This window comes from Anas acuta, chromosome 3 (assembly GCF_963932015.1).
Source record: "Anas acuta chromosome 3, bAnaAcu1.1, whole genome shotgun sequence".
NCBI classification, from domain to species: Eukaryota; Metazoa; Chordata; class Aves; order Anseriformes; family Anatidae; genus Anas; species Anas acuta.
In genome coordinates, this window is record NC_088981.1 from 72,774,455 (window position 1) to 72,802,124 (window position 27,670).

Here is a 27,670-nt window from a genome sequence, read left to right on the forward strand (position 1 = left end):
TTTAGTCCTGGAGAGGTTCATGTCGGAGCACTGCTCCGAGCTACCGGGGACCTCAGTACTGGCACCCAACAAGCGCACCGGGTCCTCCAGGCTTCTTATTGAAACACACGCCCTGCTCCAGCTGCAGCTAGTGATGGGCAGCTTCTGCAACACCGGGAGCCGCACACGCGATGGACGGGCTGTGATGTTACGTGCATTACCGACTGGGTAAGTCGGTCTCATTCAATCAACAAGCTCCATCTCCCCGAGCCACAAGGCGATCTCCAGAACGAATTTATGGCCGGAGCACCGGGGGGGTTACGTACTACTCTCGGTGAGGCATGGGCTTCTTTTTACATGAAATAACTGCAGATTGTGGACAAACAGATGCACAGCCTGCCCTCCCCTCCCCTCCCCTCCCCTCCCCTCCCCTCCCCGCGGGGACACCGCCACCAGCGGCTCCCGGAGCCCCTCGGAGCCCCTCGGAGCCCCCCGCGGGGGAACCCCGGAGCCGCAGCCGGGAGCCCCTCGGCGGGGGGACCCCGCAGCCCCCCGGGGCCGCCGGGAGGCGCCTGCGCTCTGCGGCCGCTCGGTGCCGGCCCCGCGCCTGGCGCCGCCCGCAGCCCGGCGGCGGCCGCTGCCTATTTTAGTCACAGCGCCGGGACGGGGCCGCCGCGGGGCCGGGGGCCGGGGGCCGGGACGGGACCGCATCGGATCGGGTGGGATCGGACCGGATCGGCCGGGACGGCGCCTGGCGCCGGGGGCTGCGGGGAGCGACCCCCCTCTGGCCGCCCCGTCTGGCCCGTCCCGAACCGGCCGCCAGACTTTGCCGAGGGCGCCCGGCAGGGGGCACGGGGACAGGTAAGGGGCCGGGCACCGGCACCGGGCAGCGGGCACCGGGCGCTGCCCTCGGGCGAGCCGTTGGGGCGGGCGGGCGGCAGCCGCTGTGGGAGGGCGGTGTGCAGAGCTCGTCGTCTCCCGAGGGGTCTGCCCGAAATAAGGCTCCTCGTCATATACCGGGTTTGGGGGGTATTCCTTACAAAGCGTGGTTTCTGGTTTCCTTGGGGTGCGGCTGCAGCCGGCTCGGGCAGCGGCCAGCTCGGGAACTGTCCGGACTTCCACTAAACCAGCTCGGGGGCCGGAGACTTCTTCAGCTTTTGCTTTGCCTCCTTGCCTGCAGCTACTTGATGCTGCTCGCTCCCCGTCACCAAATGGCAAGAAGAGATGAGCCCTGAAATTAAGGTCTGTTTTGTACGTGCAGTAGTTTCTTCGCACAGAAGCAGCTACAAAACCTACAAAACACTTTTTTTTCCCCCCCAACCTATAATATTTTTTTCCAAACATGTTTTTCCCAAACCGTCATGTTTTACCACAGTTTTTTCAGCTGCTCCGTAACGCTTTGCGTGCGTTTAGGCTGTCAATCACTTTATGGGCAAACATTTGATGTAGCTGATCTTGTGTAGTATTCAATCATGGACCACCTGGTAGTGTTACAAAGATGTCATTATTGAAATCTGGCTTCCAGAAATCGGGCTGCATGCTGCTCTGTTGATTAATAGCAAAGTGATTGTGTACGCACGAGTGAAAATGTCTGCACTGACCACAGCGAGGTAAGAAATGGTCTCCGTGTCTGCAGAACTGTTGCTGTTCGGGCTTTGCACAAAGTTCTGCACAGAGCCAGTTAACAAACTCGATAAATTCCAAGTGTGTGTTTTTAAGAAAATGTCTAGCTTGCAAAATAGCAAGTATGCTGTAATAAGGAGAATAGGTGTTAAAACAGAATGAAGTATGATACTGGTTAATTCTGAAGGCAGATTTTGTTGCAGGAAAGTGTTTTATGATTAAAGTTGAGAGCAAAGTTTCTTAAGGATTCAGGAAAACTCTTGTTAGCTGAAACTACATTTAATCATTGCATGAAGTGTGCAGGCTCTTCAGAGATGAGATTTTATTTTACCCTAAGAGCACATTACACAGCCTTGCAAAAGTGAACTCGGATCGGTGCTGCTGGGTGATCACGTAGTGCATGTAATTGGGGACGCCTCTGCTGCTCTTGTGTGGGGGGCACAGCCTCAGCTTGTGGTGAGGTTGCTCTCTGAGACTGAGAGCATTCGGACTCACCTAGGTGGAAGAGCGATGGAAGTGGTGCTAAGGCAGAGCTCTGGGCACGCTGCTGCTTTGTGGCGCTGCTTTGCTTGTAAAGCCACGTGATGCTTGCCCCAGTAAAGCACAAACTGGACTGGTCACTTGTGACCCTGAGCCCTCCAGTAGGGATAAATAATTTCAACAGCTCTGCTACCTTGGACCATTTCACTCTGTTTTATGTACAGTTTCATGACTTAGTGCGCTGTATATCTGTTTTAATGCGTGGTTGATGGCACTACTCCGTAACCTGTTTTTACATCCAGGTGCAGTGTGACGGAGCGAGCCCCTGTGTTTATTTCTTTTTTGGGAAACGAGGTCCATGCCACGTGGCTGGTTACAGGGGAATGCGTTCCCGGCCAAGGGCACTGCTGCACAAACTCACTCACGCTGAGGTCTGCAGGGTTCAACTGCAGTTCATTAGCACAGTTTTAAAGCACTTGTGAAATACGCGTTGTGGTTGCTTCCTCTATTATTAATTTAAAAGTTGAACCATAGAAAATCTTAAACTTGTGCTTCACTTGGGTGTATTCATTATAAAACGCAATAAAAGAGAACCACTGAATTATTGCTTGTCCAGTGCTGCTCAGCAGCAGACAAGTCTTGCACAAACCTATGCAAGTGCCAGCAATCTATAGTTAAATGTAAAATTTTTCCAACTGTCCTTCCATATTCATGTTTCCTAGGAGCTGAAGAACTTAGGAAAAAAAAAAAAAAAGAGAGAGAGAGAGAGAAAGGAGGGGAAATTATTTGTCATGAATACCACATGTGCTTACTTTTCATCAGTTCTGATTCAGATTGGAAGAAAATCTGTCATTTCTTCCACGTCAGATACCGTCTGGAGCAAAAAATAGATAGCATCCTCGGTACTGGCTCTGCAGCCACAGAGGATTGCGTTGTGTATTTTACAGTGATAAACGAGCGATCGTTCAAGTACTGTAATCTGTGTATAGTAGGCTGGCCTTTAAATATTTAAAGACTAAATAATAGCGGCTTCTCTGTGTGCAGTGCTCCTAATGAACCTTAAACTACTCTGTGTTGCTGTGGGTTTCCTTTCTCTCTCGCTGCCCTCCCTCCTTGCCCCCCCAGCTTTTTTCCACTTCTAAAAAGGACTAGTGAGGATTTATTTGAGCCAACAGTAAGCAGAAGCAGGCCTTGCCAGCCCGGCCGAACCAGCTGAATGAACCCTGAGCCCCACCGAAGGGCTGCTGAGGGAGAGCTCCTTCTTGCTCAGCCCCACAGCGACCAGGCCAAGGTGCCGGGGGCCCACAGCCGCCGGCCTCAAGCATCCACCTGAGCCCCTGGGTGCCATAGCGAGGTGGCAGCCGACTGATTGTCACTTTTGGTTGACAGCTGTGCCTGTGGGAACCTAAATTCTGCCAGGCTGGAGCAGGGTTTGGGCCCAGAAAAGCCCCACGTGGCCGGTGCTTGTTTCTCAGAAGGCACTGAAACGCTTGGAAGTGCCCCAGCTGCTTGTTTGGGTCCTGCAGGCCAGGCAGGGATGAGACACAGGATGCCTTCCTCAGCTCAAGGGAGTGCAAATCCATCATCCCTGCTCCCATGGGGAGCCCTGAGGGATGTAGAGCAGCTCACATGGGTGGGGCGCTCCCTGCCCGTCCTGCTGGAGCTGTGGTGGTGTGCAGAAAAGGGACTTAGATAGGGAGAACCATGCTGCAGGCACAGTTTGTGCTGTGATGAGGGTGCTCACCTGGAAAGGAGGATCCTGGGGGTTGGATGCCAGGTGCATGTATCATGTTAAAGCATTTAGTGGTAAAAGGTCCCGTTCTTGAAGAAACATAGCTACAGGGAGGGATTCTGGCTCCTCATGGATGAAAGTTTCTGCTAGAAGGTCTACATGAGGAATAATTTCAGAGACCTACCTGTGCTCAGTGTTTTCGATTGTCTGAGGTAGTTACGTAGTTGGTATATAAGGTAGGCTTCAAGATTTCACTAGCAAGACCAGCTACACAGCTTTGCAATCATCATTTCCACATCATTGCAATCATCTGGTCTGACTTTCAGTAGAATAAAAAATGGAATTAGAGTAAATCAGTTCATTTTTTTACTAACAGCACATCCAGATTTATTTTAGGTGTCAGTCAGAATCCTGATTTCTTTAATTTCATAAATTCTTTTGATAAGAAAAGGGAATTTTCAAAGTCATTCCAATGATGAAGTTTGCTACCTGTACTTGCATATCTTTGTCATCTGAATATATCTAGTTTTATCTTGGTACCTTTGTCTTTCAGATCAGGTAGTCCTTTTCTTCCTCATCCTTCTTCCTCCCCTTTCTACCTCCCAAATAGATGTTATCAGTTGTGATGAAGTTACTGTAGCCTTCTCTGCATTGCAGAGGCTGCATTTTCTTGGGAAAACAGTGTTTTCCAGTATTATAGTTGCTGCTTTCTCTAGGATAGAGACACCCACAAAGTGTAAGGTAAGCTGAGATGTGAGCTTGTGGTGTTAGTTGCTGTCCTAATTGCTGTATGCGTGCTTCAGGGGCTGTTTATCACTGAAAGCAGTGTGTTTGTCTGCCCATACTTGCCTGTGGGTGCACAGCCGTGCCTGTCTGTAGGTGCCTGGCACAAGTTAGACACTGCAGTGCGATGCAAAGTTTGGTCATCTCAGTCCCTTTGGGCATCTAACCCTAGGTGAGCAACTGCTGAAGGAAAATAGCCGGGGGAAGTGTGCTACTTAAACAACCATCAAGAGAAACGCGTGGCAGTAGCGCAGCAGAGAGTGGTTTCCAGAAGCCTAATGGAACTGGAAGAAAGCGATACGTTAATAGAGCTGCTGAACAGAGCTACTGCGTTATGTTGGAGGAAGCACTTGCTAAAATTAAAGAGCAGCTTCTCTTCATACACATAAAAGATGGCCAGACGGGATGAGATGTCCCAGCTCGGGTGGGATGCTCAGGGCTCGGCCCTCTTGAAGCCGGGGCCATGGGTGCTCCTGCTCCAGCTCAGGGGGACTCCAGCTCCTGTCTGTATGGCTGGGGCAGGTGCTGTGACTGCAGAACCAGTCTGTGCTGTAGATGGCTAAAACAGGTGAGACAAAGCCTACTAAACGCAGCATATCTCCCTTTTATGTATGTAAACATAGAAGCGTGTATGCTGGAACATCTTCCCTTTTGGTGGCGAGGCTGTAGCCAGCAATGTGGGTCAGCTGGGCTGGTTGCAGAGTCAGCACGTGCAGCTCCACCTCTGGCCAGCTCATACAGTGTGCATCCTGAGGGCTTCCTGCCCGAGTACGGAGGGTAAGGCAGCAAAGGAGCAGGGTGTTCCAGCTCCGGACAGCTTCACTTTCGACTTAATTAAAGAGACCAAAGAGAAGACTTGCTTGTGGCCTTGGGTGGTTTGGGTCTGCTTGGTTTTTGTTTCAGAAATGGTTGTGACTCAACACACAGTAACTAACACTCAGTGCTTCTCAGAACTGACTTTGAGTAGTCGATGGCAAATACAGGGTGAAGTACGTGGTTCTCAAGTAAATTGCAATTTACATAACTGGTGTTTCTCTGTGGGAATGCTGCAGAGAATGGGGGAAATGCCCATTTCTGGAGATCATACAATGTGCCTGCAAATTCCAACATAAATTCATTCTGCTTTGTCTATTTTATTATTCTGTTCATACAAACTTTTCAGTTGCTGGCTAGCACTTATCTTAGAGAATATACTTGAGACGCTCCATTTACTGCCTTGAAGCTGCAGCAAACCCCTTAATTTTATCTCTGTCTGAGGACAGCTTAGTCCTTGAAGCTGTTGGTTATTGCAAGTCCTTGCTGCTGAATGTTGCTGAATGTTGCTCCCAACTCAAGTCAGGGCTGATTTTTCTCCACATTTGAGAAGGAAAGACTTGTGGTGGGGTAAAACACCCAGAAACCTTTCAGCAATCCCACCTGTGCTCACGGGGTATGGCGTCTTTCTGGGCTGGGAGATCTCATCCAGGCTTCTCTGGCTCCAGCAGCCTGCAGCTACCATGTCTGTGTTATTCTGAAAGTGGTAGCCACATAGCTGGGACAGCTTATAAACTGCTAATAAAATAAACAGTTATAAATACAGGACGTTTTTTGGGGGGCTTTGGTTTTGTGTATAGTGACCCCCTGTCTGTGTCCCAGTGGTACGCTGTTCTCCTGGATTTCTTTTTGATCCATCTTGTCACAAGCAGATGTTTTATAGCAGTGCTCCAAGCTGTAGTGCCGGCAGGCTGCGAATGCTGTGAGTGGATTGGAAATTGGACATAAATTTTGTGAAATTATTGCAATGTCATACAACTTTTCATGAAAAAAGATGTTGGAAATGGAAGGTAGACTGCAGTACATACCCACGGTGTTTATCTTTGTGTCATGCACGCAGCTCCCATGCAATATCTCAGTCACGATCCCATTCAAAACACTGAATTTTGTGTAGAAAGTAGGATCTTGATGACAACTGGTTGAAGCAAAATGTTGGCCATAGAGAAGTATTAACAGTAACCTGAAATCACTGTTACCAGTGATGGTATTTCAAAAGAACAAAAACTTGTGCAATGGAAAGGCCGAGTGGATTCAGAACTGGAGGCCTGCCACTGCTTGTTCTGCACTTACTTTTCATTCAGAAATCTTACCCCTTGGTCATAGAAGTGCTACCTAAAATTCCCAGCACTCTTACCACGCTGAGGTACCTGCTTTGAGGCCAGTTGGTTCTGAACTCCCATCCTCCAAGGGCTAAATCCTGTTCCCAGGGGGAATCCGGTATCGATTGTGTTTGCGGAGAAGGGTGTTTGGGTAAAGAGACAAGCACCAAAGCTTATAGCTACAAAGTACCTCGTTCCTGGGAATCTGCTTCTTCCACCAAAGTAGGATATAGAGCACCTTGGGTTTGGAAAGGTTCCTTTCTCTCTAGCTGTGACATTTTGATGGATCAGTGACACCTTGTCCTACTCCCAAAGCAGGAGAGGTCTCCTCCTAATCTTCTCTTCTAAACTGCTTCCTGGTTGTTTGGGATTTTGTGTCTTTTCCCAGCATTAATGTTTGTGAATTATGGAGTTAGTGTTGAATTTCGAATAAACTTAAAAGAAGTAAAGCTGTAGCAGCTAGGAAATGTAATATCGTAGAATAACCAGGTTGGAAGGGACCCACAAGGATCATCGAGTCCGACTCCTGATACGGCTTTTGCTCTATGAATTTCTTAGATCTGTTCACTGTAAAAGGAAAAAAGAAAAGCACTGAAAGCCTTGCTGAACAATACTGGAGCAGTAGTACTTCTTTTACGTGTTGATGTCAGTGGCTCTTGGAAAAAAAAAAAAGTAGCTGCCTTTGATATTCTAGAGAATCCAATAATTTAGATAGCAAGATTATGCTAGCTTTCCTGCGGTTCTTCCAGGAAAAGCAACAGACAGTGAAGACCTTGGTGGGTTTCAGCTCTGGTTACATTACTGAAAGGTTTAGGAGCTGGCTTTGCACTTTCTACTGCTTCTAATTTCACAGTGAAATATTTATTTTTGCTTTAAAAGAGAGACAAAGAAAGCTGGGCTTGATTTTATTTATTTGTCTTGCTTTTGTGTTTTTTCTTTTTTTTTTTCATGTTTTTCAGTTGTGTATCTTAGGTTTTATTAAACTCTTAAGAATACATTGTAATATGGTAAAAAGTAACATTTTAAACATTTTACAGTGTTGAACAATAAAATTGTAGCCCTTAGCATGGAATTACATAAAGTAGAACTTTTGACTGTTGTAAAACAGCTCTATAAATGCCTTGTGAGAAGTATTTTGCTGGATGACTTGCTTCACATTCCAACAGCACAATCTGTGTAAAGCTGCCTTTAAATCTCATAGTCTTCCTTATACATGACAGCTTTTTGCTGTCCATCCTTGGAGTAGAAAAGAGCATCCCCCATGATGCTTGGGTTTCTCTTACTGGGATGTTTGGGGATGTAGCTTGCCATCTCCAGGGACAGCTTTGCTGAGCTCATGAACAATAACAGAAAGGCAAAGAGGGGAAGGGAATGGTTTGACAGAGATCCAGAATGACATGAAGGAAGTGAGCAAGGGACAAAAGTTCATCATCTCTTTTTCCCAAAGGAGGTAGGGCATTAGATGGGGCTTGCAGGCAGCAGGTTCAGGACCAGAAAATGCAAACACTTTCTCAGCAGTTAGGCTGCAGATAGACTTGTCACGGGATGCCCTGGATGTTATGTACAGGTTTACATGGATTCAGTGGCAATTTGACAGCTTCTGCAGGCTTCGTGTGTACAAAAACATGATCTTCACTACTAGAGTGATTATTAAGGTTTGATCCTGGAATCACAGGGTTACAGGGGAAATTGAATGATTGTAATGCAGTCTGCGGTTTTAGACAATAAAAGCTTTGATCAAGTTTAATTGATGGAAATCATTTTATAAGTAATTCATCTTTTCTTCACTTGTCCAGATCAGATAAAACTACAGATGACACGTCCAAAGTCAAGACAACGCATGAACTGATGAGAAACAACATTGCCTTCTGAGAACATTAGCTTCCTAGTTGCTGGAGATCCTAAGTGCAACTTTACTACCAAAAGAGACCCTGGCACTATGTGATCATTGAGCAGAGTTTGCAAGAATGGAAAAGCAAAGGACCCCTCTGGCTGTATCACATAAATAACAATTTCAGAGATTCAGCTGAATCGAAAAATTAGTCCAGCCATGGGAGAAAATGCAAGTTTTTGGGAGAGCTTGATATATGCACACCCTACATGCGCCACCTGGAAGCAAGAGGCAGAGGGATCTATCTACCACCTAGCTAGTATTCTCTTTGTTGTTGGCTTCATGGGTGGAAGCGGATTCTTTGGGCTTCTCTATGTCTTCAGTTTGCTTGGATTGGGCTTTCTCTGCTCTTCTGTTTGGGCTTGGCTGGATGTCTGTGCTGCTGATATATTCTCCTGGAATTTTATACTGTTTGCTATATGCTTCGTACAGTTCATTTATGTTACCTATCAAGTTCGGAGTGTTTCCTTTGACAAAGAATTCCAGGAACTCTACAGTGCTCTCTTCCAGCCTCTAGGAATTTCCTTAACTGTTTATAGGAAGATTGTCTTGTGCTGTGATGCAGAAGTGGTTACCCTGGAGAAGGAGCACTGTTACGCTATGCAAGGCAAAACACCTATCGATAAACTCTCCTTGCTTGTATCAGGCAGGTTGGTATCAGTTTGTTTGGACCTACTTACTGCAAATATCTTCCCCACCCCTTCTTGAAAATGAAAGCAAAAATGCCTCATTTGTGTATTGTTTGTTCATTTTCCAGTACAGTAGATTAAATATTAATGCAAGTAATATAAATATTAATGGGCTAAATACACTTGTCTAGGGCAGCACTAACATAGAAACACTAAGCATAAAATCTGTAATAGCTTAAAGAAAAGCATCTAAAGTCATCCTTATTCAGAGCACAGTATCAGGTAAAGGGACCAAATGTAGTCTTCAGGCTACATTTTGCCATCTATCACCTAGCTGATGAAAAAAGCATCTTCCTTTGTGTTTTTGTTTTCTCTGCTAATATCATCTGAAGCAGGACTAAAATGTAGTTATGAAACTGAATATACTGAGGTAAACACAGTTTAATAGAGTGTATTGACTTTGTTATTAGATTGTTCTTGGCTGCTTTCCGGGGGCTGGGAGAAGGGAGAGAGCAAGGGAGAGGAGGTCTGATAGCACCCTGCCAGGGCAGTGGGGCCTAGTTGGGCCCCATCCAGACATGCATAACTCTACAGTTACTGTGTGCTGCGACCCTTCATTAGACCCTGAGGCAGTAAATCCACCTGCTTCTATCCCTGCTTACCAGGGACCCTCCTAGCGACCTTGCTGATGCCTTCCTGAGGGGAAATACTCGCTGACATACTGCATGCAGAGTGGTTCAGGGCCACCACGAGGGTAGATGGGATACCCAGCACTATGTGAGATACCCAGCACTATATGAGATACCCAGCACTGATGGCTGTGGTCTGGGCTTGATGGGACACTTTGTAGGTGCGTTTTGGCAGTCTGCTTGCATAAACAGAAGGAATCTGCAAGCAGCTTGAAACTCAGTTGATTTAGTATGACTGGCAGTGAACAATATGGATCATAAGTAGTTAGCTTTGCTGGAACACGAGTTTGGCACATTCTTGGGAGCTGTCTAGATGGCACCATGTGGAGGTTGCTTTTGGTCATGGTCATAGTGAAGGGGAGGTGTTCAGCCTTCTACATGCCCAGCTGCTCAGTCACCATGCGGCGAATTCCTGTTAGGCTCCTGCATGCAGTGTAGGGCTGCTGCTTGTGCTTTTGCAAGAAGTGCTGATCTTGGTGTAGAGCAGATGTAAAAAGAGGACACCTACAGCTTGCTTTGAGATTCAAACATTTCCTGCTTGTGGCCCTCAAACTTTAATATGGTCTTAGAAAAAAGTTCAAAGAAAATTTTTCTTTGGCATCTGCAGAAGGCCACACAGAGATGCCATATGTCCATCCTGGCTCCTGGCTCCAGAGACAGTTGTTATGTGGCAATTTAATTCCTCTTCAACACCGAGCTCTGCATAACACATGGCATGGGGAACTACTCCACCACAAACGCTGCTTTTGTTCCCTCCAAAACGCATGTTTGCCGTACCTGGGAGAATATCCTGTGGCTTTCAAGCGTAGGGGGCAACCGGTGCTCTGCGCATTGATCTCTCACCTCGCAAGCACACACTAGCCTTTTCATGACCAAGCTTGCATGTTGCTGCACCGACCTGCCCCAGAGAGGATAACGTGACCTGAAAAGGTTTGAATTTCAGCTTCACGATTGCCTTGTATTCTCACCCCACTAGTCTGATCCAGCTGGGTTCAAAAAATATAATTAGTGTTGGCCAGCGGTTGTTTCTTCATGCTATCAAAGCTACATTTAAACTCCTCCCCTAGTAGTAATGACACATTCTTGTTGCAGTCGTTGCTGCTGTACACACAGTACTAACAAATTAACACGTCTTATCTCGGTAGGATCAGAGTGACAGTTGATGGGGAGTTTCTGCATTATATTTTTCCTCTTCAATTTCTGGATTCTCCTGAATGGGATTCACTGAGGCCCACAGAAGAGGGAATTTTCCAGGTAAAAGTGGAGGGGTTTTTTTGAGTACTAGAAAAAAAAAAAATCTGGAAATAACTGTCTTTGAATGTGGGTGCTGTTTTTGAAATCAAACATCTGGCACTCCGCTGTTTTGGGGAGGGATGTCCTCTACCCATCGGACTGGTCATGCTGTTTGCATCCTCTTTCTGTTTGCATCTCGTTGTTACGACAAACGAGCTTTTCCTACAAGCTAATCCGAGAGGTAGACTCTTGTTTGCTGTGCAAAGATAGCTCAAATACCTGAGAAACCATGCACGTCTGCAGGAGATGCTTTACCCACACCCACAGGAGGTGAAATTCAGAGCATGCCGGCAGGGAGCCTTGTGCCCACAGTACAGTGAGGCTTGATAGTCTTCCTCACCACAGCCAGCGAGGCCTCACTGGGGGCATCCCCTCCCAGTCATCCCTTTGGCTTGCCATTTGCAACCTCACACAGCTCGCTAGCTGTATTAAACCGGCTTTAGGTGCAGGAGATGCAACAAAACATCAGAATTAGCTAATTCTAATTTTCTGTTCTGTAGGTAACACTTACAGCAGAGACAGATTGTCGGTATGTGGCCTGGAGGAGAAAGAAGCTGTACTTGCTGTTTGCTAAGCACCGTTTCATCTCACGCCTCTTCTCAATTTTAATCGGGAGCGACATTGCCGAAAAACTGTATGCTCTGAACGACAGGGTGCACGTGGGGAAGGGGTTTAGGTACGACATTCGCTTGCCAAACTTCTACCACGTTTCGCTCCCTGAGACGCCCCCAGTGCCACCCCCACGCCGCCTGCAGAGGAGGTCCCCCAGGCGGCTGCGGCCAGTGGTCCCAAACTGCAACTCCTCCAGGAAGCAATAGCAGGGAGGAACCTGCTCCCCTAATCATTCCCAAAGCCCCCCCAAGCACAAAGAGGGGACGCGGTGGAGCGGGAGGATGAAGCAGAATGAGACATAGCGACGCCAAAACTGACTGAGAAGTGCCATTTACTTTAGCTGAAGTAGCTTGGATTCCCCCTGTAGAGCCAGCTGGTTGGCTTGTGCATTCTGACTACTTGTGCAATATGTTTAGTTTCTGTTGGTTCTTCTGTTGACCTTGTTACTTTGGGAGGAAAACAAATCACAATAGGCTGAAGTTTTATTGTAATTGTGGCGGCCTCTGTGCTGTGTTAAAAGCTAAGACAAAACAACACAGTATCTGTGATTATACTTTCTCAAAAATATTTGCCATTAATGAAATACACAGTTCTACCTTAATGCAAACAAGTAAGCTGTCTTCAAAGCACAGCAACCTGCTTGTAACATTCAACTTATGCCATGTGAACCTTGTCTCAATTAACATGAAGAATATTACAGGAAGAGACTAATTTTATTGTTCTTCTTTTTGAAGAAGTGATTTTGAAATGCACAGCAAGGTTCCTAAAGCAAACAAACAAGAGACAACAACAAATCCTGTCCCACGAGTGATTGCTTTCTCTCAGGCTGTTCTAAAAGGACATCGTGTGAAAACAAACGCCAGTGTAATTGCTGGCACTGGAAAAGTATCGCAGTTATAATTGCTGCAAATACATGCTAGGGAAATGATTGTGCACTGTTTCTAACAGAATGTAATGCTACAGAACCTGGACTTCCAAGGTGTAAGTGCCATTCATAACATGTACAATAAATACTGTTAATCAATCAACTGCCAAACCACTGGAGTTTGTTTTACAATATCCTTTTTTAGCCAGGTTTGTCAGATAGAAATTAATTAAGAAACAGCTGCAGCTACAAATACCATCTTTAGCTGAAGCATTCTTGTTTAGCTTCCAGAGTCACTTCTCTGTGCCTATGAATTCTTCATTTAAAATGTGTTCTCTCTGAAAATCTGTGGTGTTTTAATAACATAAGGGAGCACCAGCTCAAGCTTCAGTGGGAGAAAGCTGGTTTTGAACCTTGAGGTCACTGTGCCTTTGGGGAGAAGTGTTTGAATGTCTTTTCTAACTCACCTTCCAGATGCATGCCAGTAATCTGAAAATAAGAAGCATTACTATTTTATGAAACCATATTGCTGCTTGATAGATCTTGAGATAGATCACATTTTTAATATTTAAAATCCAAAATTGCTGGACTGTTTGGTAGGACAACTGCTGCGTGCTTGTGTGTGTGCAGGTGCATATATGAGTTCAGATCTTGAGTGCTGGTGCTGGAGGGCGTAAAACAATGCTAAAACCTCATTCTTGAAAGGTAATCAGGCAGTGGACATTTAACAACACTATTAGAAGTGATCTGAAACAGCCCTGTTTGAATGGCCTTCGATGTAGAACATTGTTTCCTAAGCTTTGCTTTCATCTTTATATCCCTTTCTCAGAGATGTTAGTAATCTGACAGACATTAGTACAGCATGTAACGTGGTAATCCCTAAATCCTGCTAGTAGCCCTTCCACATTATGTATTCCGTGGTTGTTACCTACTGTGTGAAGTCCCTGACTTTGTCTTGGTCAAGAGAGAATTGGTAAAATGTGAAGGGAGAAGTCATTGACAGTTATTGAAGACTGGCTTAGGAAATATCTAAGGCACAAAGTACCAGAATTTGGGAGAGGGTGTTAGGGGTCAGAGCTGTGCACCCCAGTCTGACACTTTTCCTTAGGTGGCGGAGAAGAGACAGGACAGCAGGCTGTGTGACCCTTTGGTGTGGCTCAGGAGCGGTATTCTCACATCACTTCAGCACTGCTATTAGTATCGTGGCCTACCTGTTGGCGGAGCTCACCACCTGCAGTGGGTGAGGAGCACATCCCTTTCCACAGATGCGGCCACCCATGCTCTGTGCTGCACATCCAGCCTCTGCTTCAACCAGCCGAGCTCTTGCTGGTGGCCGTTCCACACACTGAGGAGCTTTTACGGTCCTTTTTAACAGGTGATTCAAAAATAGACACCCCCCCAACCTCTCCTGATAAAATGGCAAGAATTTATAACTTTCTTTTGCTATAAAACGTGTTGGACCAAGATGAAGTTTATACCTGACATTTTATGTGTTATCAGCCTACAAGCATATAAAGGTTATAGTCTAGAAACATAAAAACTGGTATTCAGGACTAAGGCATAGTATAAAGCATGAACTAATACTCTTCTCAGTATTCTTGAATATATGGACTTGTCCTGTATATGTCCATTGGAAAGCTTGCCTTAACTTAAATAGGGCCAGTATTTAATAAGCTACTATGATCACCGTCACCTTCAAAATAAGACCGAGGAATCATGCCTGCCCAATTTCTGTATCAAGTGTATGTATTCCATTTAAGCTATAGCTTACTGCATAGAGAGGGACCTGTTCTGCAGTGATGGGTGGTTCATTACATCCTTAGGTAATTTTTTCCTTCCTCATGACTAGCGTGTGCCTTAGTTTCAGCATTCTTTCCAGCCACAGTTTGTTCTTTGTGATGCTTTTCTCTGGTTGAATCAGTTACTGTCAGAAATCTCTACTAGGACATGACTGAGTCAATATCTGAACATACTCTTAAGTAATCTTGTTTAGCTTTTGATACTCTGCTTTTTGGGCTTTGAGTCACTTTTTTAAAATCATCTCCAGTTTTTCAGCATCTGTTTGAGTCACGACTGGCAGAACATTTCAGCTGTAGAATTCAGGGCACATATCTACAATAAAATATGTGCACACAAAGGACGGGAAGTGAGACACCAAGCCCTCTCCACCCCTGTTTTTGTTTTTTTTTATTTTGACAGTGCTCCTAAAATGTACTATAGAGAATACACGCTGGTATGTGATTCATACAACAGTATTTTGGGAGATCTATCTAATTTACCTCAGTAAAGAAGTACTCAGAATGATGTCTGTGAAATAATACAATCTTTTATGATGTCATATGAACCCACTTGTAGGTTTGTAAACATCTGGAGCAAGATGAAGTTTCAACTTGAACATCATCCCAGTTATGTCCATGTTATTACTCAGGAGTAGCTGTCAGAGAGGTGGTCAGGCTCCCTAGTAATCGGTTTAAGTGAAAGGATAATTGCATCAGAGCTGCCTTGCGAATTGAAGACACTATCGTGAATCCTTTTCTGATCAGCAGATCTCCCAGTACTCACATTTTATGTTTTTAACAGTTCCATAATCTTCTATGGGCTTATGTCTAGATGTGAATGTTTTTACAGGTAAGAGTGTCAGAATCTGCTGCACATGGCTGTTTGCTCATTTGTCTGCAGCAGTTCATCCTCCAGAGTTTTTAGGATTGTGAACGTTGTGCTTGAATTGCCCTTCCAGCCTGCAGAAGGGTTCAGATTTCCTATTACTGCACAAGCCAAAAAAATACATGGCCCAGGACAGTCCAAAGAGCCAAAAAAAGTTATCCAGGAGAGGCTTTTATTAAATTTGGATCATGGCAAATCGATTTATTGGATGCAGCAATATATTGTGAGATCTTCAAAGTGAGTCCTCCCTCTCTGGGGGCGCCCCAGTGGCTGGTTGCCTGCACTCCTTTGGCAGAGCAATGCACGTCTGATAAATGCCTTAAATAAGCATAGGACTGACCCTGTAGTTCTTTTGTTAGGTACTACTTGCTGAACAAGCAGTAGTGTAAGTACAGGTAACAGAACCTCAGAAATGTTTTTGCTCTAGCATGTAACTCCACTCAGAACTACAAAATACCAGACAGGATGTATCCTTATGTACTGTTTTAACTAATAGTGCTATGCAAGGCAAATTGTAAATGCTTAATGAAAAAGATTATTTGATGTGGTTGCTTGTTCTAATGGAGGCTGGACGTGGTAGCTAAGGAGGTCCATCCCAGTCCTACATTTTCAAGAATTAATTGCCCCGCAACAAACCAGCAGATGTGGCAGAGGGTTCAAAGGGAACTCAATAATGGAATGGAAATAATTGTGTCAAACTACACACATCTATATGACATCTGCTAGGATAATGCTGGGAAAACTGGATACATGCTTGGATGATATATAGTTTTGCCATACCTCAAAAAAAGGCAGATGCTTGCAGTAATCAAATAATATGTTGATGATCATTTCTAGAAAGAAAAAAAAAAAAACACTCTATGGTGTTTATGGTGTTTAAATATTTTTAATGATAAATATAATACATATTTGGGCTCAATATACATGAAAAAAATAAAATACAGTGTTGTACTGCTTACATAAACAGGTCTTGCAAACCATCTGTTAAAAATTAAATGAATCCATAAGCTATTTAGATAAAACTATTTAAACAGAAGAAATGGAAATAAATATATATTTGCTGAATTCACATTAACAGATTAATTTTTTTTCTTCCTCTCTATTCCTCTTAATATTTGAGTGCATATTCTTCTGCCCCAAAGTGTTACGGCATCACAGATTTTTTTTACAATACAACAAAGTAAATACTTTATAAAGCTGATTTGTTAATCTCTCTTGAAAATACTTATTGTGCTTACATTAGTATGCATAAAAATATAATAGGTTCGGGTTTTCCAAGGGAAAGCAGCCATTTCATTTTTTTCACTCTTTGTCCAAATCACATTAACTTTTCTGTCTGGTAGATTTTTGTGGCTCTGCAGTTTCCGCTTAATCTCCTGGGGCAGAGGGCAGAGGCAGTACGAGCTGCAGCGTGCCTTCTGTTGAAGTTGTCAGAATTGGTTAAAAAAGAGAAAGACAGCTGAGTAGTGCTTGAATGCTCTGGTATTAATAATCTGGATTACGGGTTTGAGCGCAGTGTGTGTTAAGGGTAGAGTGAGCAAATAGTTTGTAATAATCCAGATTATTAATGCCAGAAATTCATACATACAGACGTGCTGAAGGACTGTTTGCTCTCTCACTGCACTGCTCTAACATTTGCAGTCTGCACCGCGTGCTCTGTGTGAGTCAAGGGAGTTAATTGAACTTAGCCTGGAAATAATGCCACCTCCTCGTGGTGAATCAAGCGGTGTAGGTGGAGCTCTGTAAGCACCAGTGTGTAGGAGCAGCATCAGGAGCACATCATGTGAGGCACCCGGCCACTGCTGGAGGCTCCGCGAGCAGCTGGAACTGCAGGGAACGCTGGCACAGGGATGATGTGCAAGATTTGGAGCCACCTCCAAAGCCAGGGCTGGCAGAGCCCTTCTGCTGAGCAGCTTTGCAGGTGGTTCTGCCAGCAGAGGGGTTTGACCCATCATCATTCTGCAAGCCACAAACGTTGTTAAACATTGTCATGGACTGGGGAGAAGGTGGGATGTTCCCAAAAGCCTGTCAGAGCGGGATTTTACAGCTGTTGTCCTGCTGTGGATTCCCAAGTAGTTTTATTCAGTTGTCTCTTCCACTACACTGTTGGTGTGTTATGGGGATAGCACTGTTACTTCTTTGTCTTTGCAGAAAAGACTAAGAATTCACTGGTGTCAAAGGAATAAACAACTGCAATAAAATAATGGTGGTAAATAACTATTTGTCCTGGGTCTGGCTGGGATGGAGTTAACTCGCCCTGCAGCAGCCCAAACAGGGCTGTGCTCTGCACTTGAGCTAGAGCAGCGCTGTTATCACGCCGGTGTTGTGTCTATTGCTGAGCAGTGCTGGCATAGCACCAGGGCTGCCTCCAAACCCCCAGAGCCAGCAGGCTGGGGTGGGCAAGAGCTGTGGAGCGGACATCGCCAGGGCAGCTGACCTAAAGGGACCAAAGGGATGTCCCATGCCACATGGGAAAGAGGCAGGAGAGGAGGGGCTCTCGTCATGAAGATGTCTGTCCTCCCAGACAACCTCTACGTGTGTTGAGGCCTTGCTTCCTGGGACGTGGCTGAATGTCTCTCGTTGAGCCTTTTTCTTTCCTGTCATACCTTCTCCCTGCACTCCCTTTGAGGTGGATTTGAACTTGTCTAAAGCCAGGGGGATGCGGTAGTTTTCCAGGAGTAAGGTGTGAAGGCCCTTTAGGCTGAGAAGGCCAGCAGTCCCATTTCATGGCTCAGTGCTCTGACTTGGCTGTGTAGGAGCGGGCAGCAACACCATCTTCTCCAGCAACCGTGTTTTATATGGGGGCGTTGTAGCAGGCCGCTCTGTGAGGGGATGTGTGCAGGCCTTTGGGAAGGGTTTTGGGCTTTGTGACCCCAAGTAGACAGAGACCTGCCTGGTGCCTGGGCTTGCAAGGCTGAGATGGGCATCACACATGCTGAGCATTTCCCACCTGAGGGTTTTAGTGAACCACAGGATGCACATGGGAATATCTAGATACCCAGCTGCGGGTTTGGGATGGTGGGGCCCAGCTGTAGGACATGGTTGCGTGGTGGGGTGCCAGCAGGTGCACTGTGAGATGGGATGAAAACCCATCAGGTAATCCCTGTATCTGCTTGTGTGCATTCTTGTACACCGTGGTAAACATGAAATAACATCCCCTAAAAAAAGTGAGGTGGTCTAGTCCATGTCTGCTAGGGTACATGAGTATGGGTATCAGCAGTTAGTGCGACATAGCTGTTGTGCTGGAAATCTGTGCCGTGCTTGGTTTGTTACCTTCATGTTAAAATCTCTACAATTTTTGGTGAATGCAGCAGTAGCAGATGCTCTATTTTAGTACAAGATTTAGCTTAGAAATAAAAAATATTTTGAATACTTATTTTGAATATGAAGCAAAAGTGTCCTGTTTTCCTTGATAGAAAGGTAGGGCTCTCTCAGATGACTTTTTAAGCAGCTCTCCCAAGTGAAGTGAATGGGGACTTCTTAAACACCAGTCCTACTGCTCCATCCTCTGAATTTTACTAGGTCTACATTTTTTTTTTTGTTTGGTTATGGCTTTTCAAAACATGCAGTATCCTTTAAATATATATGTTCATGTGTTAAAGAATTAATGAATAATTATTAGTAGAAAAAAAAAACACACACTATATATGGATATTTTAAAATGAGATATGGAATATAAAACATTTTTTATATTTTTTGTTATAAATTATTACTACTTTTACCATAGACATTGCAATTTTAGTTCTGAAACTGCTTTATACGGTGGTATGCGTATTTAAGCTAATATTACATGCAAAAGCAATAACCATATATATATATATATAATGTTTGTTTACTGCAGTATGTATCCCTGTTTTTAACCCTATATAATAGGGTTCTGTTTGTTGCTTTTTTTCTTTACAGAACAAAAAATATAATAAACATGAATCAGAAGACTGGTCTTATTTATTCATTGAAATTAGAGTGTTTTTCTTTTATAATTCTGTGTTTGCCTTTACTCTTGAAGATCATTCAAACAGTAGCAAGAAGAAGCTGCAGTGTGACATACCATGGCACACTTTTTGGTAGTCTTTTACAAGATGCAGAACTGAGGTCCAGCATCTGGACCTACAGCCGAGGAGTTCAGTAAATGCAGACCAGACCCTCCTCAGCAGCTGCTCAATGCTGACTGAAATAGCAGAGGAAGCAGCTAACTCAGTCAAGAAATTGGGTGTTTATTATCTTTTGAGGTTTATGCTCAAAACAGGATGCATTTCAAAGACTCCTGTTTAGGACTGCTAGTCTGAACAAGTGCATCAAATGCTCCTGCCTGATATTTGAGCTACAGCAACGTGTTTCTGTGCAGCTGGACCAAACCTGTGCACTCCAGGTTTGCTTTGTGCTTTTGATCTTTCATTCCTAGTATTTATTTTAGCTTACTTTTTTCCCAAGTATCAGTGATTATGCATTTTGTCCCCACTCTTGCTCTCATCATATCTTTTTGTAAAGATAAATGTATCCTTAAAAAAAGCTATCTCATGCCCATTCTCAGTTCTTCTGAACTAATCTGTTTACTTTTTCTTCCCCCTCAGAGCGTGGAGTATTTTCATTCTCAAATCCTACATGCTTTCTCTGTCATTTGTTTAAATAAAGCAGTAGACTCATCTTCTGTCTCCCCTCACTTCCTCTTTTTCCTTCTTCCTTAAGTACTTGTTAACTTTTTTAATATTTTTCTTTCCTTTTTACTTTTTTGAGTTCTGTCAATCCTTCTGGACATGCTAAGCACTTCTCATCTAATTTTTTTTGTCTTGAAATAAAATTGTAAATACTTACCAATAATGATAATTAAAAAGATCCTAGAAAACTAGTTTTTAATGATGCATAGCTACGAAGTCCTGGAAATTCAAGCCTAGCCTTCATTTCTCAAAACCAGCCACTGGCACAGCTAAAAACAATATTGCAACAAAACATTAATTGCAATTGTACCAACACCAAAAAGCATGCTCGCAGTTATGCCCCACCAACGTTTGCAATTCCTTTGGTTTATTCGGGCAGCCAGGCAGGATAACACATTCCCACACACCTCCGCTGTGATCTGTGGCAAAGACGGCTGTACATGAGGATTTGCACAGACACCTCTGCATTGTCACGTCCCTCAGGACTGGGTGCCCAGCTCAGGAACTGCTGCATTGCTTCACACATGCCTTGTGGTAAATAGCAGTAGCAGCTTGCCTCCTGGACACATGATGTGCTCAGACCTAGTAGTCCCAGTATTCCCAGTATCCCTCTATTTCCTGAACCAGGGAGATCCCTTTGGGATGGACCCCCTGCCCTTCCCTGCTGCCCTTAGCACCGTGATACATGATAAGTTTTTATAGCAGCTCTCCTTTTATTTTTTTGGTCATCGTGTGATTCAGGCAGACAGAGTGTAGCATAGCAGGCTCTGCAGTCATCAGGCTGAGAAAATGCACTTCTGAGCAGACCATAGGCTTGTCTACATTCACTGAAATTGCTCCCTGAGCAACTTAAATACAAATTAAATTGTCAGCATGACACATAATTGAGGAACGGGGATAACTGCTAAACGTGACTGAATAAATTGTTTACAGTGCATAGTTTGGATGACCTTGAGAGCAAACAGTTTCACTCTGCCTTTGTACCTCATGACCGTGTACCCTTTGGATAAACGTCAACGACAACCTGTGCATCTGCTAAAACTTGGATACTTTGACAGATGGTTTTAGAAGACACTTGGATCCTGGCTGACAGGTTTGCAGCTATCGATTACTGTACTGTCGGTCAGACACTCGAAAGCCCATGGCTCACAGAAAGAAAGCCCTTGTTGTGGAAAGAGGAGACACCCTCACTGCAGGCATGCCATGGGAAACACGGCCAGACTATGTTGTGATGCATCAGAAAGTGACTGTCAGAGGGGATGGGGTAAAGATGTGCCAGAATGTGTTTGCTCCTCCTATATATTATATAAGAAGCCCTCCAGAATATTGAAGAGTTGAGAGAGTATTTATCATTCAAAACCCCTTCAATATAAACTTCCCTGTAATAAAATGTAATTCTCAAGGATGCTTTCAGAGAAAACCCAAATCAATAATTTTTCTGTGAAAATGTGTGCAATATTTCAGTCACATGGCACGTAATTTCAGCGTCTGTAATGGGATTTGTCTCACTGAAATGTGGTAGTTCTGAACTACACATCCAGGCTTCCTCCAGCCACCACACACGGCCAGCGTATTTCACCCCCCTTCAGACGGTTGTCAAACATACACATACAGGATTAATTATTTCCTGAGTGAGCCCCCCTGCATGCTCTGTAGGGGGAATTTTTTCCATCTAAACACCAGGCAGCACTTCTGTGCTGTGCGGTGATGGAGCACAGGCACGGGTTGCCCACAGAGGCTGTGGGGTTTCCCCCTTGGAGATCCTCAACAGCCACCACCACGTGGGCCTGGGCAAGCAGCTCTGGGTGTCCCTGCTTGAGTAGGGGGGGTTGGAGCAGATGGCCTCCAGAAGTCCCTGCCCACCTCAGCCCTTCTGTGATTCTGTGACTTAAAAAATTAGTTTAGAGCAGAGATCTCTGGGTTTGCAGATGCTGGGGACGTTTCCTGAAACTATAAATGGAAACGTTTCATAGATCATTGCCATTGTCTCAAAATAGCTGTGTCAGCTTGGCACATCTGGGATCCAGAGCTACAGCAGCTAGGTATACAAAGCATTTGTTCTCTTTAGTGAAAAAACTTTGCCTAAAAAAGGCCGTGGAATCAGAGGCGCTCATTCAGAAGAGGCAGAGCTCTTGCGATCTTAGAAGAAGCTACTCAACAGCCTGTGTAGTAAAAAACCTCGCTGCACTGAGCCCAGGCACAGGAGTGGGAATTTCGGCTCCCACCTCAGCTCCTGGCCTCACGCAGGACCTCTGCTGAGCTGCATTGCCCTGTGTATAAGCACATCTTGGTCTCCTTACAATGTGTAAGAAACAGCCAAGCCCCAAGGTTCACTTACACTGTCACAGATCACAAAGCAGAGCAATGGAGATAAGGCACAAAACAGGGTAACTTGCAACACCCATTTGACATTGTCTGCTGTGGGCCATTACTGGGGAAGATAACTAAACAACTGGAGAAAGTACACAAGCTATCAAGTTAACAGCAAAAGAGAGAAACACAACAGAGGGAAAGTTTGCATCACTGAGCAGCCGTAGTGCCAGCGCTTAGACCCGTCTCTACGAACTCAATGCATCAATCCAACACACACCTAAAAATCGATCTGGCTGTGTGAAGGCAACCCCTCATACGTGTGGAGCACATAGTTTTTGTGTCTGGCCTCCGTCAGGTTAATTTATATTTGCAGACTTTGATGAAGATGTGCTTTATTGACATAGACAGGAGGTTATAACAACTCTTTGTGCCTTCACAGTGGTTTAACAGTTGAACATTGAAGAGATTTAAACCACATTCTCCTACGGCACGTGAGACCTTGGCTTGAGAATAAACTTGGAAGAGCTCATTCTACTCAAACAATGTTATCTATGCTATCTCTATAACCATACTGACAGTCATATAGAGATCTGTATGAACTATGTAGATACCCATATAGAGATCCACTTTATAGATATCCCCGAACAGCCACTGCTCATCACCGTGCCCCCCCCAAACCCTGTTGGGAAGTGCGAGAAGCCTGAAGATGCTATAAAAGGCACAACCAGCGCAGCAAAATGCATCTCCAATGTGTATCACCCAGTAACGTGACAGAAAATGCTTATGTAGGTTTGTAGAGCAGCTCTCCGACGGCTGCTCGGGGCTGTTTTGGGAGGCATCGGAAGGCACTGCAGCCCCTCATTTTGGTCACTTTGTCAGGTCCCCACGGGGACGGGCTTGGGATGCCCATGGCCAACACCCTGCAAACGAAGCCCCTGCCCTGCCGTAGCGGCGGTGCGGGCGGGCAGTCCCGCCGTCCCTCCGTCTGCCCGCCGACAGACGGAGCGTGCCGTGCCCTGCCCTGCCCTGCCCTGCCCTGCCCCGCTGCCTGACACAGCCGCCGGCGACCGGGCGGCCGCGGCAGGTGCCAAGCTGGCCCCGGGCTCGCCATGTAGGGGAATCGCCGCCGGCCGCGCGTTTCGGGGGGAACGGGGCGCTGCTAATTTTATCCGCCCCACCGCCGGCCGGCCCCAGCGCCTCCCTCCCTGCCGCTCGCTGCCGCCCCGTCCCTTCAGCCCGTCCCCCAGCGCCCCCCGTGCCCGCAGCCGGGAGCCCCTCGGCGGGGGGACCCCGCAGCCCCCCGGGGCCGCCGGGAGGCGCCTGCGCTCTGCGGCCGCTCGGTGCCGGCCCCGCGCCTGGCGCCGCCCGCAGCCCGGCGGCGGCCGCTGCCTATTTTAGTCACAGCGCCGGGACGGGGCCGGGGGCTGGGACCGGATCGGCCGGGACGGCGCCTGCCGCCGGGGGCTGCGGGGAGCGACCCCCCTCTGGCCGCCCCGTCTGGCCCGTCCCGAACCGGCCGCCAGACTTTGCCGAGGGCGCCCGGCAGGGGGCACGGGGACAGGTAAGGGGCCGGGCACCGGGCACCGGGTCCGGGATCGGGTCCGGGGTCGGGTTGGGGAGCGGCTCTGCGACCGCCTGCCCCGCGTGTCCCCCTCGGGTCGGGTCGCTCGGTGGCTTGGTAGTACTGAAATTGACACTAAAAAGCCCTCTGTAGTGCTTATAAATAAAAAACAAAACAAATATATTTATATTATATATATATTCTTCGTCTTCCAAGCTGTGCTGCTGTGGTGGCACGTTCACTTTGGACACCGCCTTGGAGATGTCCCTTTTTGGGGTGAAAGGGACGGCTTGCGTGATTTATTTTTTTTACTATTCCAGTTTTTAATGGTGGGTTAAAACCCGGCTTCCTAAGCAAGGGTTATAAGAAGCAGGGCTGCAGGGCGACAGCTGCGGTCGCAGCCCTCGGCGGGCTCTTTGTGCGCGGCGCAACCCAAGCAGGGCGCGAGCAAACGCAGCCAACACGTCCCCAGCTCCATCCCGCGTCCCCGGTGGTACCACCTTGAGCCTACGCAAGAGTGGTTGTCACTGGATGGATGTTTTTGTTAACTAAGCAGGACAAAAACACCACTAAATTTTGGGTAACATGAGGGTGACAAATTTGTGTCATTGCCGACACGTTTAATAGAAATGAACTTGCCCCAAAGAGCGTACTGAAATCCGTCTTTTCTTATATCACTTTCCCATCCACTTCATTATAAAAAGGAAACTGGTAACTTACCCTGTAATTAACTTAATTGTGCTAGCACTTAGAGTTGTCTTCAGCTCACAAAGGCACAGAAATCATTATTGATTGTCACGACTCTCTATGCAGTTTTTGTGCTAGGAGACCATAGAAAAGTAGTTAAAGAGCTGCAGGTGTGATAAAAAAAATGTTGAGCTTGGCTATTTCGTTAGACTCACAAAGCCCATCTACGTAAAGGAGCTTGCAATGACTGTAAACGTGTACAAACATACTTGCACAAAGCTCTAAGAAGCTGACTTGAATAGTGCTGATCAGTAAAGTTGTGGGATACAAATACTCTCAAGAAAGTGAGTGACAATAAGAGTTGGATGCTCTACGCTGTCCCATATCAGCTTGGCAAGCTTGTTCTCATAGTGCAACACAGTGCTTAAATCTTTTCTGTTACGTCCACGATTTGTGAACGTTGTGCACGTATCCACAAACCACCCTTATTTTGAAGGAATCTGTGTGTGTGAGCGTCCAGGGACTAAATACTTCTGGGAATGGCTTTCAAAAGTTTGGTCTCATGTGAAGATGTCCTGAGCAAAGGAAAATCCTAGAGTAAACCCACCTCAGGTGTTCCTTTATGTTCTGAGAATTTGGATTTTTAGACCTAAAAGCACAATGTCTTACACACCTTAACATACACACAAGAAGTTGTTAATAGGCTTTCTTGCTAACTGTACTAACTTCTGTGGATTTAATACTAATTTAATACTACGCAGTCACTGCATATTTTCAATATTCTTTTTTTTTTCTGGACAACCAGATTGCTTGAGTCAGCTGAATTTTCAAACTCTTACTTTAGTAAATCTAAATCCATATGGAGGAAAATTTACAGGGTGTTTAAGGTATTCCTTTAATTATTTGTCATATGGTCCATAAAGCTTACATTTCACTTGATGCTATTTCCGCTATTTTTCCAAATGATTTGACTGTACTATTTGTATTTTGAACTTACATATTAAAATATATGCCCCTTTAAAATCCTACAATATTCTTAGCAGAAGTAACCCTACATAAATTTTTAAAGGTGTGATTCTGTATTTCCAATATTAAAATTTGGTATTCTGCAGTTCACCTGTTGAACAGCAGATTTTTTGCTAATACTTCAATATTAGTTGACAGCAGTAAAAGTTAAGGCTAAAGAATTGGATCTAAAAGCTCCAGAGTTGGATATTTGATTTTCTGGTGTTATCTGTGGATAGCATTTTAGGGTAGAGCTTGTAACTGCATGTGCTGGATTTTTGTTGATTCTCAAACAAGCTCACTAATTGAAATTCCTCCGTAAGAGCCAGGGTCACAGCCTGTCCTCATGTCATCCTGCAGATAGGATAAGTCTATTTCTGCCGGCTTTAAAATACCACCTCGAAGTTCTGCAGCTTTCCGACATTCTCCAGTGTGGCAGGGGTGCTGCGATGTCTCTAAGTAGTAAGTTAACATCAAATGTAATCGTATGAAGACTTCAAGGTATTAAAGCTTATAAAAATTGAATGTGTGTAGATTTAGCTTCCTAGGTTATAATTTGGGCAACTAAGCAGGTGGCACAGATTTTGGAGAGTACCGACCATCCTGTTGTTGCGACTATGGATGCTATATTGTCAAAGCTGCTAAGTGATAGGTCAACATGTGTTGGAGAAACACCTTTCCTTATGCCAATTCTTGGCCAGCAGGATCAGCACCTGTGGTTTACGGGGAGTTTCGGGTTGGCTGGACTGGGAGAAGAGCGATAGCCATGTGCCATACAGTTGGCAGGCCTGGTTGGGTTTCCAGTCTTCAAATGTGTGACGCTTTACGGCCAGGTCTTAGAAGAGTAAGGTATCCTCTGTTCTCATGGACGCACTACAAAATTTGGCTGGGAAAAAAGCGAGCATCTGGAAAGCTTTGTGGGTTCGTAATCAGATGCAGCTGAAACTCCTCCTGGCGCACTCTCGCACTGGCAGTGTGAGCGGTTGGGGTCCGACGGCAGAGCTGCTCTCATGACCTGTTGCTAAACTTCATGTGCAGGAGCTGAAGAGGGGTAGGAGCAGGTGTGGATGGTGTGTGTTTAATAACTTCCCTGTGAATTTGCTTGGGCATCCAGGGAATGGGTAGCAATTTGGTGTTAAATTTGTTTACGCCTTTTTGAATGACTAACGTAGGAATCAAAGGAGGAAAACAAGCTCTTAAGAACAGAAATAAGAGAATCATGGTTTTTTGGTTAAAAATTAGATATTATTTTTCTTTGAAAACCATTTCACTCCAGGGACCGTGTACACTATGTCCTTGCTAGTGTTTGATCCTGCAAAATGTCTCCTCTGTGTACTCTGTCGTGTGCCTTATCTGTGACAGGCTCTGGGCTTCTGAGAGGAGCTGCAAGAGGGCTGAGTTTTTCTCCCCGATTTCTTTCTTCCCACTCCTTTCAAAAGGGATTTCAAGCAGTTAATTTCATGGTTAATTTCTGGTTAATTTCAGGAATTGTCCAGCTTGCATGAGCCCTGTACACAAGTCGATGGGGGGGAAATAATAAAAAGAGCGGATGGAGCTGAGGCAACACAAGCACTTGCAAGTGTCAGAAAGATGCTGAGTGTGTTCCCGTCGGCAGGAAGCGTGGGGTGCATTGACCGTGTCCTGCAAGTCTGCTCAGCAGCTGAGTTACAGGCAGTTAGCAAGCACACGAGGTGGGGACAGGCAGTGTCTCTACAGAATTTATTTGAATACAAATCCCACCATGTTAGGCATGATGGAGTCTGTCTGCTCAGTGATACAGGCATGTGTTTCCTTAGTGAGAGTCGAGCACGGCTCCCTATCAGCTCTCCTGCTGCAGCAGCAGGGGATCACACGTACTTGGCTGGAAGCAGCCTATCTAGAGGTGGTAGTATTATTCCAGCTGGAAACTGGTCCATGTTCAGAAGACCCCCTGGACTACTTGTAACACCGAGTTCCTTACGGGGACTGGCTTCTGAGATATTAAAGGTAGTGTCCTGAATCCTCCCCTGTTCTCTTTGCAGTTTAATAGGGTGTTTTTTGCTTTCTTTGGGGAAGATATTTGCCCACAGAAATCGTC

The 27,670-nt window shown here is 45.6% G+C and overlaps 1 protein-coding gene across 4 annotated transcripts in view; it reads left to right on the top strand.

The window, feature by feature from the left end:
- The first annotated feature begins 463 nt into the window (after window positions 1-463).
- The window catches only part of LOC137854436 (popeye domain-containing protein 3), a 52,166-nt gene continuing 24,959 nt past the window's right edge, over window positions 464-27,670 (top strand). Inside the window, exons 1-4 of one of the 4 annotated variants that reach the window (XM_068677816.1) lie at window positions 464-840; window positions 8,526-9,270; window positions 11,084-11,192; window positions 11,732-12,871. In XM_068677816.1, the coding sequence (XP_068533917.1) occupies window positions 8,780-9,270; window positions 11,084-11,192; window positions 11,732-12,049 (918 nt within the window). In that variant the 5' untranslated portion in view covers window positions 464-840; window positions 8,526-8,779 and the 3' untranslated portion in view covers window positions 12,050-12,871. Of the gene's footprint in view, window positions 841-8,525; window positions 9,271-11,083; window positions 11,193-11,731; window positions 12,872-27,670 lie in introns of those variants that run through there. The other 3 variants (XM_068677814.1, XM_068677815.1, XM_068677813.1) reach the window with 3 other exon arrangements.